Genomic DNA, 15,046 nt, shown 5'->3' on the forward strand with positions numbered 1-15,046 from the left:
AAATATTTTTTGATCCATTATGTAACATATGTAACATACTTTTAAAAAACAAAAAACCAAAAAACAGAAAACCACAGCAATGCCAAACGGACCCTAAGTATTTAAATTTTAGAGGTTTGGATAAGGGTGCTAATCGAGTTGAGCAGCTCGAGAGCAACTCAAACTCGACTCGAGTTGATTCTTGCTCGCTCTAATCAGCTCGAAACTCAATAAGTGTACAAGAAATTCAAATGTTCTTTTATTTATAAAAACAAAGAGTTACCTTGACACTTAATAAATTTAAATTAATACGGTTTAATTGGAAAAATTTATATAAAGAGAATAACAAATGTCAAAGAAATAAACCTTTAAATTAAACGAGCATTTCATAATCGACTCGGCTCGACTTGAAACTTATTGAGCAAGAGTCGAGCAACCCACTATTCATAATCTACACGCTCGATTCCCCTAATTTGGATGCTCAAAAATGAAAAATCTATAACCCTTATAAAAGCCCCAACCACCCTTACTATTCCCAATTTACTGTTCCTTATGAACAGAGAATTGACTTTTATGCCCTCCCCTGCCCTTAGCACCCTTCCCTGATTGACAGGGCTATTTTGGTCTTTTCGCTTTGATATTCATGCTGTTCTGAATGAGCTGACGCGTGGCATTCATCCTCTTTGGTTAGCTAAATCAAGTTTTTCCCTTTCGTTTTTCTTTTTCCTTTTCCTCCATTGAAGCTTACTCCGAGCTTCAAATGAGGGCTCGAAGAGTACTCTGTATTTTATCTCTTCTCCATTACAGCAGCTCCTTGAGGTAAGATCTTTTATCAATTTAATAATCATCTAATATCAATTCGAAAATCTAGGGTACATGTTCAATTTATTTTGGTTGATCTTATGGAGTAATTTTCTCAAATTCGATTACTGAGGTAATTTCATATTCTTTTTGGGTTTTAAGTTCTGTTTGTTTTGATGGGTTTTATTCATAATCAGGTGGGTTTTGTTGATAAAATTAGACTTTTGAGGTGCCGAATGGTGGTTGCTTGATGCCGCTGTTGTTTGGCATTAGATTGTGTTGGTTGCGGTTAGAATGTTACCGTGAAGTGGCGAGGAGTAGCAGTAGTAGTAGTTTATGTGGTTGTGTAGCAGGGGAAATGCGGGGGTGTGCGATTGTGTAGTAGGGGAGATGCGCAGTGGCTGTTGTAGTGTTGGTGATGGTGGTTGATGGGCTGCTTGTGGCTGTTGTTGGGCGTAGGTGGAGAATTAATGGTGGTGCGCGATCGGTGAGGTTTGTGGGCTGATGTTGTTGCAGGGGAGATATTGTGACGTGTGAGAGGGCTGTTTGGGATTTTTGTGAAAGTTTTTGGGGTCTAAAGTTTGTAATTGTGATGTGTTTTTTTTATTTTATTTTATTTTTTTAATTTTGGTATTTTTTGTTTGAAAATGCGTTTGGATAATTGATCGTTGTTTTCCTTAAATCGACACCGTTTTGTTATTAATCTAAAGTTTTAATCTTTAATATTGCAGATTAATTGGAGTGGAGTTTTGCTAGCTTTTTTTGGGTTTTTGAAATTTAATGGGGTCAAGAATTTGCATGAACACGTCTTGTGGGGCAAATTCTACAGTCTGATGAAAGAAAGGCAAAGGCTGGGAATTGAAATCTGGTGAAATTGCTGATCTGTGTTTCAACTGCAGGTAACCCCATTTTGCTAATCTTAAATTTGTTTTATTCAATAGTTACCGCCGTTTTTTTGCATTGATATGTAATGTTTTCAAGTAATTCAATTATACCTTGGGATTATTTGCATTATTGGGTTAGTTATGGCTCTTTATTTTTTTAAAAAAATTTAGACGAGCTTAATCCGAAAGGTAGCTCAATGAGCTAAAGAGACGTGAACTTAAGTACTTGTTTTTCATATTAGCTTTGGTGTGATTAGTGCTGACCTCTGGGAGAACGCTATATGCTCCGGAGAATGGGGTTTGGAACATGTCTAAGCAACAAATTTAGCACCTATTTAACAAATGTAGGACTAAAGTTCAAGCTTTTTTTATACTCAACTAAAGTTCAAACTTTGCAATTAGATGATAAACCTTATTATTGTTGATTGAGTTAGCCTTGATTTCTTATTGGTGTGTTTCCTTTTAGGTTTCTATCAAGCCTTTCTCAAAATTTTTGTTTTTGCTAAACCAGTTTCCAACACTAATAGTTGCAACCTAATCAAACGGTGCAGGGACTCGGCTGGTTATGATCTAGCTAAAAGGTTCTGCCACAAGTTTACACATCTATCTCCTGTATGGTACGATCTTAAGAGGTATGCTCTGGTGAACACATTTTGCAATTTGCAAGCTAGCTCTTATACTCAATAGATGACAATTGCTGTGCTCTTATATTATTTCCTCTTCTAAATACTTTGATTTCCTTGGGTGCAATACAAATTAATTTATATGTTTTTATCTGCATTTTTTTCCTCTTTTGCGTGTGTAAGAGATGAAGAGAAAGGAAAAGAGAGGATTTTTTTTTTTTTTTTTTTTTTTTTTTTTTTTTTTGGAGTCTTCTTGTTGACAATGATTTTGTAAGTATTTGAACCTTTTTTAAAAAAAAGTTATTTTACATGTGGTCAGTCAAGGGACAAAGTTAGTTCTCGAGGGAAGACACAATGCTGATACAGGATGGATGTCTGAGCTTAGATTGAGAGGAAATGCTCAGGTAACAGGCCAGCTTATTGTACTTGGATGAAAATTTCATATTGCAGAGTCATGCATTCAAATTTCTTTCTGCATGTCACTTCATCTTTTCCGCCCAGCATACTTTTTTGTATCAGGATTAATAATTAAGTGCCTATAGCAACTATAATGAAACTGAAATATACATGTATACTATTTGCCTTTGTCTTTGTGAGTAGATTCTCTCCCCACTTATTTATTCTTTTTGGATTGTCTAAGTTAATAGGATGATCTGTTTTCTTGAATGAACTTTGACTATTGATGTGTAAATTTTACGAAGAGTAGTCCTTGAAGCAGTGCCAAAGGATCTGCTCAGAAACAAGAAACAAAGGGACAAAGCTATTGACCTGCTTATAACAGAGTGCAAGTAAGCATATTATTCTGAATTTTGTTCTTTTTAGCAAGGGTATAACAATAAAATCAACCACAGTTTGATATATTTGTGATTTTAGCCTTTAGTAAATCTATGTGACAACTGTCTCCGGACATGTTAACAAGGTTATGTAACGTGAGTACGTGACTATAATTTTGTGATGGGGGATTGATTTGTTTGTTGTGTTATTGGGTGAATAGGAACCAGTGTTGTTCTTGAAGCCAACATCATCATACTTGGAAAATGGAGGAACCATTGAAATCCCAGCTTCAATGCAGCAAGTTTGGTATGAAGCTGAGCTTGCTGTTGTTATTGGCAAGAAAGCTCGCGATGTTTCTGGATCTCAGGCCTTGGATTGCGTTGGAGGTTTGTCTCTCTTCGCCTTCTTACTCTTTTACTCTCTTTATATATAATAGGCCGCATTTGATTGAAGTTTAATCATTGAGAAATATGGTGAAAATGAACGCAACCTGCTATACCATTATCTATTTTAGAATAATTGACACGCATTGACTTTTTGCACGATTTATATATTAACTTAACTGTAGTTTTTTTTTATTATTTTATTTAAACAGTGATTATGACTCAAATAGATATTAACACAAATTTTCATTATATTAACACAAATTTTCATAATATTAAAAAAAAAACTTATTATTTCTATAAAAGTTTTTACCAATGTTTAATTATAGTTAACGATAATAGTTGTTAGCCATTTGACAAAATGAAAATGCAATTTTCATTTCTGGTTTAATAATCAATGTTAATTGATTCATTTGATTGGGATCTAAATCTAATTTTATAAAATGAATTTTGGTAAGTCATGAAATGACTGGGGTCTTTTTGGAGTTTTGGACTGACCACTGTGCTCAGGCCCATCAGGTTAATTGGCAGCCCAAAACCCATTTTTAATCCATAGGAGTATAAATGTGGGAGAATTGACTAAAGAAAATTACTTGCACTGTTTTGGAGCTTTCAATTTTTTTTTTTTTTTTTTTGACACATTTGGAGCTTTAAATTAAATGTACAATAATAAGTAATATAGAATCACTATTAAAAAGTCTGTCACAAAGCAATTAGCAATGAGATTTGATGACAAGCTCAATATTGTATGGTGAATACTCTGAATTTTTTCTAACTCGAAATAATACTCCTAGATCACAATTGATTTAGTTCGTTATTATGAATGTAATTGAAATTTCATACTCCATAATACCGTGACTATCTCTTGTACTACGTATGTTTTCATGTATAATTGTCTTTTGGGGAAGGGGTACGAGAAACATGTGACATCATACACATACTATTTAAGAGCATACGAGTAATTCGTAGGAAGAGTGAAAGTAGTCCACTTAAAACTTTTTCAACATCCTTTTGAATTAGAATCCTTCTTTAGTATCCTAATGATCTAAAACTACAATTGTTCTTAATTTGGAAAGAAAGCTAATTGCAGTGATCTTGACTTTTCAAGTTATGCTCTTGGACTTGATATGACAGCAAAGGAACTCCAAGCTACTATCAATGTAATGTACTCATTTTTTAACATTAACTAATTATAACATCAACTTCTATTTCTATCAAATATCAGATTGGAAATTAATTATATTAACATAAAAGGTTCCTGTCATGAAATTCTGTAACAAACTTTCAGATGCTGCTCTAACTTTATGTTTCACATTTTCTTCTGGCTGCTAGCTAAGGGACTCGACACGCTTGCACCCATCAGTGAAATGGTAAGATATGATTTGAATAAATACATTCATGTTTTCAAACTCTCTTATATCGAATTCAATACATTATTAGGACATGATATGGCAGGATTATTTATCTTTGGTTTGTCAATTCCCTGCAGATCCCCAAAACTGCAGTGCCTGATCCTCATGACTTGGAGTTGTGGCTAAAGGTTGGTCTATCAGACCTTATTTGCTGTGTTTTTTTAGTTAACTCTGTAATGTATGCGTACTATCCTTGTTTGTGATTGATTGAATAAGATTTAAAGGGCTAGGGAGGAGAGAGAAATGTGTATATATATATATATATATATATATATATATATATATATATATATATATATATATATATATATATATATATATATATATATATATATAAAGGTCAGAAGAGAAATATATAGAGTAATAAAGAAAAAACATGGCCGAGAGAGAGAGAGAGTGATAAAGAAAGAGATGGGTCGGAGGAAAAACAAAGAAAGTGAGGTTTGAGCAAAGAGGAAGATAGAGAGAAGCTGAGAGATATAAAGGGGCAAGGAGGAGAGAGGTAAAGAGAGGGGGGAGGGGGAAGAGAGGGGGAGGGTCATACTTAGTCTGAGAGAGAGGGAGAATGAGGGGGGGGGGGTGATAATTCTAAGGACGAGAATTGAAGCACTTTGATCAGCAGTAGTTCTAAAGAAAGGAAGGATGTGCATTTTGTAAAGAATTCGAGTGAACAGAAGAAATCCTTAGAAGGAATTAAGATCCTCCTTGCAAAAGACAGATCTTCAGAGAGTGGCTACAATAATACTGGACAAAGTAGGAACTGGACTGATGGCTGTCGGATATGGATTACATACCACCCTGTGTATGAAGCTTGGCATGTTTGTAACACTTTGCAGCAACCAGCCTAGATTTATCGGTTGGAAAGAAAATCTGCTCAACTTAAAGTGATGTTATTAGTTGGTTATATCTGATGCATGATTTTGAGTTAGTTTGAGTGAAGATGGCGACACTATTCATAATATGACTATCATATGTATTCATTTTTTAGGGAGGAATTGGAAAAACAGAGAGGGCTCATGAAAGATATAGGAAGCTGCAAGAACAAGGGAAAACTAAGCAAGTAGAGATAGACTTAAGTTTTAGGATTATATTCTCAACTTTGATGTCAAATACTTATATTGTTTGTGTGTTTTGTACTGTCTGCACTTCTTATAGAAGCAGGATCCTGATGATTTTGAAATCTCATGATGGTTTGATGACATCCTTTACCCTTTTGACTGTCCCAGCTTAATTATTGAATTACCTATATTTTCTGAATGATAAGGATATAAGATTATCATAAATAAGTTGGGTTAATACTTATATTGTTTGTGTGTTGTGTACTATAGTATTGTTTGATGATTGTTTCATAATTTGTGCTCTGTGGCTTGAGTTGTGATATGTGAAGATGTCTTTGTTAATCACCTTATATTGTTTTCACAATCTACTCTTCCAATATTCTATATCATATTAATGAAGTTTGTAAAGAGTGTACGAGTGATTTATTAATATTTTAAAGTGTGAAGAATTTTATGTGATTTTTGGAGCCTAATTGAATTAAGCACAAATTTGAGCTTACTAAAGTACAAGTAAAATTAAACTCAGTTTAGTCATGTCGGTATACAGATGATGAATTCATGTCATGTGTAGGGGGGCAGCATCACGCAGTTGCTATCTAAGTTACATCACTGATTTTTAATCTGCCCACAGCTACTACTTCTCAAGAAAGTCATTTTTATGGATATCAAGATGTAAAATTAGGGTAATTTAACGGGGGGGAGGCAAAAGCAGCTTGTACTTCAGAAATTTAAGGACCCTAATTTTACAGCAGCTTGTACTTCAGAAATTATATAGAGTTTTGTCTGGGTGTTTAAATTAATATAGTCTTAAGACTCTTGGTTCAGCTAACTATACTAGAAATTTTTTCAAAAAAAAAAAAAACACACACACACACACCCTATACTAGAATAAGTTGATCCATTCCATGTATTTTTGCTTCTTGTATCCTTCCATTAAACCTTTATCTGGTTAAATATGCTATCAAAAATAGTGACCTGCCAGCTCTTCATGTACAGACCAAAATTATGCTATCAAAAAGTTTTTGAATTGTTTTTTTTTTGTTCTTTGTTGTGCTTATAGTTCCAAATTCTTGCAGATTTATGTGTTTGCGCTGATGGTGGGGTTGAATGTTCAAGAAAATGAAAATATTGCAGATATGTGTTTATTTTACGGCTGAATTGCAATGGAATGGTTGGATAGTCAAAGCTGTAAGAGTTAGCACCAACATGATTCCGAGTTCTTACATTCATTTATGTGTATGTTATGCCTATTTTTTCTGTTATGAATAGTATTTTTGTAGGGTTCTTGAAAAATGGTGTAAACTCAAATTTGTGTGTTGATATAGGCTTTTATTCTGTTTTTTTTTTCTTTTTTTTTTTGGGCTCAAAATCATGAATCTAATTTTTAAGAGCTGAATAACATAATACGGAGTACATAGTTATTGAAATATTTGTCATATATTCTAAAGTTATGAGAGTTTTTAGCAGGTAAATTTGTTACTTAATTGATGTTTCAAGCAAGAACTTCAAATGATTTTTGGAGCCTAATTTGACAATTCTAATAATGGAGTTGAGTGTGGTTGCTTCGTCGAGTGCTCTTCCCAGTTCACCTGGCTGTTAGCCTACCAAACACTTGCAATGATTCAAGTATCAGTTATTCAACAATATATTGAGAGAGGGATGGGAAAAAAGTAATGTAAAATGTGTATTCATGTAAAAAGTTACAATAAAAGATAAAAGAATACACAATATATTTAGAGGGGGAGGGGGAAAAAGTACAACCTAAAATTTATAAATTCATTATTGTTAACAAGTATGACTTCCGTCACATTTTGCTAATCGGAGCATGTTAAAAACTTTATGTGATCAATCATTTTTAAATTTCAACTAACTACTCATGTTATAATTAATGAATATCCTAAGATAATTATTTACTTAGCATCATCATCAACTGATTTATTAGCTTGCAATAAGTATCAAAAGCATTTTTTGAAGATATCTTGCAGTATGAAATAGTACAGTTAGAATATTATGTCAATCTAAAAGAGGATTCAAGGGGTTTCCAAAAGAAAAAAAAGGATTCAAGGCAAGAAGGAGAAGGAGAAGGAGATGGATTTATTTGAAATAAGTGCTAAAAGCAGAGATTGGGAGAAGAGTAAAGCATGTTCACATTTACTGAATTTAGCTGAACTGAGCTGAGTTGAGCTGAACTGATTGATTTATTTGAAATAAGTGCTAAAAGGAGAGATTAGAAGGAGATGGATTTATTTGAAATAAACTTATTGATTATCTCATTGTGATTGATTATCTCATAGTGAACATGAATTATATAAAAGCACTATTAACAAAGATATTGTGCTAGATTGAGAAGGGAGGGGGGGGGGGAGGGTCTAGGAGAAAAGAATGAAGTAATTGATCCCTCTGTCTCTCTCAGCTTCTCTCTATCTCCATCTTTCTTCCGACCTCCCTCTCTTAATCTCAATAAGTATATGTATTATATACAATATACTTAAATTAGGAGTCTAACCACACTTGTCTATGTTCATTTTAATTTGAGTAAGGGTTGGTATTAACACATTAAACTGATGCAAGCAACTTCCCTTTTACTAATCCTCCAATCGCCTTGATCGCACCACCCTGTTTGTCAATCCTTCCATCACTTTGATCACACCACCCAGTTTTTCAATCCTCCACTTAAACCTCCAATTGCCTTGATCGCACCACCCAATTTGCCAATCCTCCAATCGCCCTAATCGCACCACCCAGTTTGTTAATCATCTAATCTCCTTTATCGCATCATCCAGTTTGCCAATTCCCCATTCACAACACCTAATTTACCAATCCTTTAATCACACACTCACTGGCTCACATTGATGTAATTTGTACTTTTCAATGATTTTAATCAACTTACCCATATATTACATTAATTCCTTAGCAGCACAATCTATTCTATCATATTTCAACTTTGATCAACGCCAACATCTATACCTAACTTGTTACAAATAATAAAACGTTATAAATAATCTACACATATATCATCGCATAATTGCACATTAATCACCAAGGATAGATCACCAAATTGGGGGACTGCGCGACTCCAGTTTTAATTCAAGCATTAGTTATGCGCAATTTAGGTGATGAGGATCAAGCCTGATGATTAAAGAAAGAAAGGAATACTCGAGGATGTTCACCAAAAAAACAAGACTGTATTCAAGAAAATATTAGGGAACAGTTGTAATGATTTGATTAGTTGATGATAAAGCCATTACAATGCTAAAACTATATTAATAACTCATTTCGTACAATCTTTCTGTTATAACAAAATGCTAAATATCTCGCCAATCATTCCCCTTAATAACATGCTCATATGCCTTCAGCATGCCATCCGATGTTGCCCACTCTAGCCTCTATGTTTGCATCATTATGTACTATAACTAAAGTGATCATTAGCAAAATTAAAATACATTAACACATAAAATACGACTAATTACACACTAATCACGAGACGAAATCACATTGGGGGACCGCGCGCGTAGCGCGCGGGCCAACAACTAGTACAACTATAAAAGTAGTAGTAATAAATAGTTTCCTAAAATGAAAAATACGTTTAAAGGCAAAAGTGTCCAAGTTCTTATTTTTTTGGGGGGGAAGGATTCAAGTGTCCAAGTTCTCTTAATCGTAACATATAGAAGAACATGACCCCACGCTTTGTACTAGTCACTAATTTAATTACCGCTGTTCTTAAACAACGGCGCTGACATCTGCTCGACTTCCACCCTCCAAATGAAAATTAACGTTTTTCTGTTACACTAACAAATGGACTCTCTCTTTCGTCTTTCCTACCAGTTTTCTTCTATGTCAATTCTTGGAATATGAACACCGCTTTTTGCGTTGCAAGGTGGGCGGAAAGAATTGTTTGCAATTATAATCCTAATTATGGTAATGAAGGCTTAATCAATTAATTAATTGTTGTATTCATACTTTTATTCTTGTTCTAATTTTAGACAACCAAATTCTTGCAACAACAACAGCAACAGCAACAGCAACAGCAGCAGCAGCTATACAAGAGGAGAGAGAAAGATCCAATCAACAACACCAGGATTCCGCCGGTTGTATAAATTAATTCAGATTCTGGGTTTTCTCTTCAAGATTCCAAGGTTGGTTTTTTTTTGTTTTGAATTTTTAATATTTTGATTGAATATCATACTTGTATGAGATTTGAAGATTTGGAATGGAACATAAAAATGGTGGGGATCCTTTATTTATTTAGAGAAAGTAAGTGGAGGAATAGCAACAAGGATTTAATAATGCAAAAGGGTCCATTCCTAATTTCATAATCTAATTGTTACTGTATTTGATTGCTCAGGTTATGGAGTTGGAAGCTGGAAACTTGAATCTTAGATACAACTACATTTGAGGGCTTATTCATAATCAATAATCCCTAATTGATATTGATAATTAATAATTAAAAATGTTGTTGAGGGCATCTCTGTTGATTTCTCTTGTGGTTGTTTGTGCTTCGGCCAATGAGAATGGTTACCCAAGATGCAATTGTGAGGATGAGGGGCTATGGAGTGTTGAGAGCATTCTAGAATGTCAAAGGGTGAGTGATTTCTTGATTGCTGTTGCCTATTTTAGTATCCCAATTGAGCTCCTTTATTTTGTTAGCTGCTCAAATGTTCCTTTTAAGTGGGTTCTGTTCCAATTCATAGCCTTCATTGTTCTTTGTGGTATGACCCATTTGCTTAATGGTTGGACTTATGGTCCTCATGCCTTTCAACTTGCGGTCGCGCTCACCACTTTTAAGTTTTTAACTGCTCTTGTCTCTTGTGCTACTGCCATTACCCTTATCACCCTCATCCCTTTGCTTCTCAAAGTCAAGGTCAGAGAATTTATGTTGAAGAAGAAGACTTGGGATTTGGGTAGAGAGGTTGGTATGATTAAGAGACAAAGTGAGGCTGGATGGCATGTTAGGATGCTTACTCACGAGATTCGAAAGTCTTTGGATAGGCATACTATCTTGCATACTACCATGGTTGAGCTGTCTAAGACCTTGGATTTGCAGACTTGTGCTGTTTGGATGCCCAACGAGAATAGGACTGAGGTCATTTTGACTCATGGTTTAAAAGGGAGGAACTTTCAGAGCTTCAGCCACTGCAGAGTGCCCTATGCTGATCCTGATGTCAGAAAGATTAAGGAGAGAGATGAGGTCCAGATACTCAGACCAGATTCAGCCCTCGCTGTTGCCAGCAGTGGAGGATTGGAACATTTTGGTGCTGTCGCTGCAATACGTATGCCAATGCTCAAGGTCTCAAATTTTAAAGGAGGAACTCCTGAGTTGATGCAGGCTTGCTATGCTATATTAGTCCTGGTTCTTCCGTGTGGCCAAGAGAGGTCATGGACCAATCCTGAGCTTGAGATTATCAAGGTGGTTGCTGATCAAGTTGCTGTGGCTATCTCTCATGCTGCCATCCTAGAGGAATCACAGCTCATGAGAGATCAATTGGCCGAGCAGAATCGTGCACTGCAACAGGCACAGCGAAATGCATTGATGGCTAGTCAAGCAAGGAACTCATTTCAGAGAGTGATGAGCCATGGGATGAGAAAGCCAATGCACTCAGTCCTCGGGTTGCTTTCAGTACTGAAAGACGAGAAATTAAGCAGTGAACAGAAACTAATTGTTGATACAATGATGAAAACTGGCAATGTCCTTTCGCTTTTGATTAATGATGTGATGGACGATTCACCAAAAGAGAGTGGAAGATTTCCATCTGAATTCAGATCATTTGGGCTCCATGCCTTAGTAACTGAAGCTGGTTGTTTTGCTAAATGCTTGTGCGCTCAAAATGGTTTTGGCTTTAGTATTGAAGTTGATAGGTCTTTACCTGATAATGTATTGGGTGATGAAAAAAGGGTATTTCAGGTGATCTTGCATATGGTAGGTAACTTGGTGGAGAACAACACCGGTGGTGGGTCTATGGTTCTCCGGGTGTACTCTCAACATGGAAGTCAAGGGAGGAATGATCAAAGATGGGCAACCTGGCGATCAGGCTCTTCTGATGGAAATGTTTATATCCGATTTGAATTTGAGATTACCAATACTGCTATCTTTACAGACGATTCAGCCTTGGCCTCAAACTACAGTGGTCCAAGATGCAGTAATGAGATTGTGGATCGCGACTTGAGTTTCAGTGTTTGCCAGAAGCTAGTTCAGGTTAGGGAAACTATATCTTTTATATTCAGTTTGTTTATATTTCCACTTTGCACCCACCCAAAACATTTGCAAACATTAGTTGAACAAGTAGCTATTGCAGCGTGGTGCTATGTAGCACTCCGTCTAACCCTATATCAATGCCTTAGTTTCTAATTTGAACCTTCCCAATATGCTGCTCACTTTCCTTTTCATAGCATGATTTCGTTCATAATATTCTCAAACTGTTATGTCATTCAATGCTACTTCTTATAGCTCACCTAAGCAGCTCCTTTGGAAGTAAGAAGTAACATTTTATCTTGATGGAGGGAGTACATTGTAGGGTATATATATCAGTTACAAATTTTGGGGAGTTGTTTGACCTCATAGGTGCTTAACGATGTAATTCGACATCATTTATTAGTATAAGGGTTATAAACGAACGTATCTTAATCATAAGCAGTAAAGAATTCAAGATGCCACAATAAGATAGATCTTAGTGAATTGATGTACTTGTAATATTATATATTTCTGGAACAATAGATTCTTGCTGGGGATCTGTATTATTATATTCTTTATTTTTCTTTTCTTTTCTGGATTTGTGGAAGTAGTGTGGTGTCTTAGCAGGGAAAAGGGGCCCACTTTCCTATAATTATCTATAAGGGGTATGCTTTCTGAGGCTGAGATGGCTTAATCAATCTATTGCCTTCAATTGGGGATTCTTTGTGCTAATTCTTATGCCTTTTTTTGTTGGAAATTATGATTATTCCTGAGAATAGGTTCTGAGTAATTTGTTATGCTGATATTGTCACACAGTGCTTACATAAAATACAACAATATACCAGAAACTGTGCTTCAATGCATGTAGGCAGAGATTTAATTAGGTCCTTGGATCAGGAAAATGATTTGATTTCATTGAATTTCTGACTGTTGTTACAATTTGACAGTTGATGCAAGGAAATATTTGGGTAGTCCCAAATCCTCAGGGGTTTCCTCAAAGTATGGCACTGGTCCTACGTTTCCAGTTACGACCTTCCATTGGAATAACGATCTCTGAATCAGGAGAACCATCATCAGATAACGCCTCCAACTTTAGTTTAAAGGGCCTTCAAGTATTATTAGCCGATGATGATGATATCAACAGGGCTGTGACAAAAAAGTTACTCGAGAAGCTGGGTTGTTTAGTTACTTCCGTATCATCAGGATTTGAGTGTCTTAGTGCACTCGGTCCATCAAGCTCAAATTACCAAATAGTCCTCCTAGAACTTCATATGAATGAGCTTGATGGGTTTGAAGTTGCAACGCAGATCTGTAAGCTCAGGAGCAGAAGTTGCAGCTGGCCTGTGATTATTGCTTTAACAGCTACTGATGATGATGAATTCTGGGAGAGGTTTAAGCAGGTTGGGATAAATGGGGTTATCAGAAAACCAGTTCTTTTACAGGAAATCATCGATGAGGTTCGTAGAGTCTTAAGTGCAGCCAAATAAAGCGATTTTGTGATACTTTTTTTTTGTAAGAAAGAAAAAAAAAAAAAAAATCTTGTTTACGATTCAAACGGAGTGTAAGAAGTTGAGCTCCAAGGTTTCTCTTATACACAGGTAAATCAGTAGGTAGGGGAAAGTATCTCATTTGTTTGGTGGATGAAAGGAAATTAGAGGAATTAGCAGGTTTAGGAGATGCTGTAAAGTGTAAATCTACATTGAAACACATATTGAGAAAATGCAGTTATAGATTGATGTTAAGAATTGAGGTAAATCTGTGGTTTTACCTTTGGCAATTAACCTGATATACTTAGTATTATATTTATATATACACAAGTAAAAGTTGATTGTACTGATTACTGAAACAATAATGTTGTAACTATTATATTCAACAACTACTCGTACCTGAGAATTAATTCTAAAAATTTAGTAGCATCACACATTCACACAATAAGTGGAATAATTATGATTTCATTCCGAGAACTGCAAACTGCATGTGCATACACGTACTTGCTGCATAATTGTAAGCAACATGTGTTTCATACTTTCATATAGCATCTTCAGTTAGCTACTACGGAGTATTTATTACGGAGTACGCTACAAGAGGTCTACAACATCTAATTTTGCCAAACACGTCTATTATCGTCTTAACCTCTTTGTAATTTAATAAAAATAAAGGCTGCTTGCAAGTGGACTATAAATAAAAATAAAGCCAAGTGGTTAGCAAGAGCAGTTGGAGTTGTTTCGCTGTGTCTGTTCTAAAGAAAATACTCAGAGTGCACTGCATCTCTCCATAAATAAAATATTAAAGTATAAATGTTGACTATATTCAGGTTCACTCAACTCTCTCAAGGGTATGGGATCATGGGATGACATGAAATGAAGCAGATCTAAGAGAACTTTGAGTACTCATTTTATAATTACATCATCTTACCCCAAACAGAAAGAGGCCCCACATTTAATTAATCAATTAATTAATTAATTAATTAGCAAAAAAAAAACAACTTGGTTTAAGAATGCACGGCAGTCGATAATTTAAAATTGTACAATCATGCTTAACAGTTGATAATATTTATTTTATTTATTTATTTATTTTTTTTATATTGAGACTCGAAAGAGCTACTAGAACCAGTAATGAGAATTAATTCCGGAATCACTTAAAATTGGTTATAATATGACTAATTAATCCAGGAACACTTGAATTATCCCTAATTCTCATAATTTTGTCAAACTATATTAGTTAGAATATGATTACGAGTAGATAACAAATTCAGCTTTCATAACTAAAATATCTGAAGATTACTTTGTTTTGTGTAAGAATATATTAGAAAGTTTCAAATAAATTTAAAATCAATTTGCAATATTTTTTAATACTCTCTCAAGTCCCTCTATTCCTAAATAAATCTCGCTTTTATTTTCCACAGATTCAAACAATACCTCCATAGTGGTACAGGAATTTTTCCTATTCATTGGTAGTGATGA

General features: G+C 34.9%; 1 protein-coding gene and 1 long non-coding RNA gene across 7 annotated transcripts; both read left to right on the forward strand.

Annotated features, from left to right (window-relative positions):
* The first annotated feature begins 839 nt into the window (after positions 1 to 839).
* LOC145582874 (uncharacterized) lies at positions 840 to 7,570 on the forward strand. 4 transcript variants are annotated; one of them, XR_014099970.1, is made up of 9 exons: positions 840 to 1,679; positions 2,216 to 2,296; positions 2,607 to 2,691; positions 2,994 to 3,075; positions 3,282 to 3,447; positions 4,535 to 4,604; positions 4,777 to 4,814; positions 4,934 to 4,984; positions 6,991 to 7,570. It is a non-coding gene; the product is annotated as an uncharacterized LOC145582874 (long non-coding RNA). The 4 variants fall into 4 exon arrangements; XR_014099972.1 differs by having other exon boundaries at positions 2,607 to 3,075; positions 4,553 to 4,604; positions 6,991 to 7,564; XR_014099969.1 differs by having other exon boundaries at positions 2,607 to 3,075; positions 6,991 to 7,563.
* Positions 7,571 to 9,657: 2,087 nt separating this feature from the next.
* Positions 9,658 to 13,938, forward strand: LOC145582873 (ethylene receptor 2-like). 3 transcript variants are annotated; one of them, XM_081639906.1, is made up of 4 exons: positions 9,658 to 9,791; positions 9,898 to 10,050; positions 10,260 to 12,107; positions 13,031 to 13,938. In XM_081639906.1, exons 3-4 carry the CDS (start codon positions 10,365 to 10,367, stop codon positions 13,568 to 13,570), a joined length of 2,283 nt encoding a protein of 760 aa, XP_081496032.1. In that variant the 5' UTR covers positions 9,658 to 9,791; positions 9,898 to 10,050; positions 10,260 to 10,364; the 3' UTR covers positions 13,571 to 13,938. The 3 variants fall into 3 exon arrangements, with proteins under 3 accessions (XP_081496032.1, XP_081496033.1, XP_081496034.1); XM_081639907.1 differs by having other exon boundaries at positions 9,672 to 9,832; positions 9,925 to 10,050; XM_081639908.1 differs by having other exon boundaries at positions 9,672 to 9,832; positions 9,931 to 10,050.
* Positions 13,939 to 15,046: the final 1,108 nt, after the last annotated feature.

Source organism: Chenopodium album, chromosome 15 (assembly GCF_948465745.1).
Source record: "Chenopodium album chromosome 15, dcCheAlbu1.1, whole genome shotgun sequence".
Classification (NCBI taxonomy): domain Eukaryota; kingdom Viridiplantae; phylum Streptophyta; class Magnoliopsida; order Caryophyllales; family Amaranthaceae; genus Chenopodium; species Chenopodium album.

Bases quoted from the DNA above. Each gene is read 5' to 3' on its own strand.
- LOC145582873 (XM_081639906.1), top strand. From the start codon at position 10,365: ATGTTGTTGAGGGCATCTCTGTTGATTTCTCTTGTGGTTGTTTGTGCT. The intron at 12,108-13,030 runs GTTAGGGAAACT...ACAATTTGACAG, and splicing joins TTTGCCAGAAGCTAGTTCAG to TTGATGCAAGGAAATATTTG.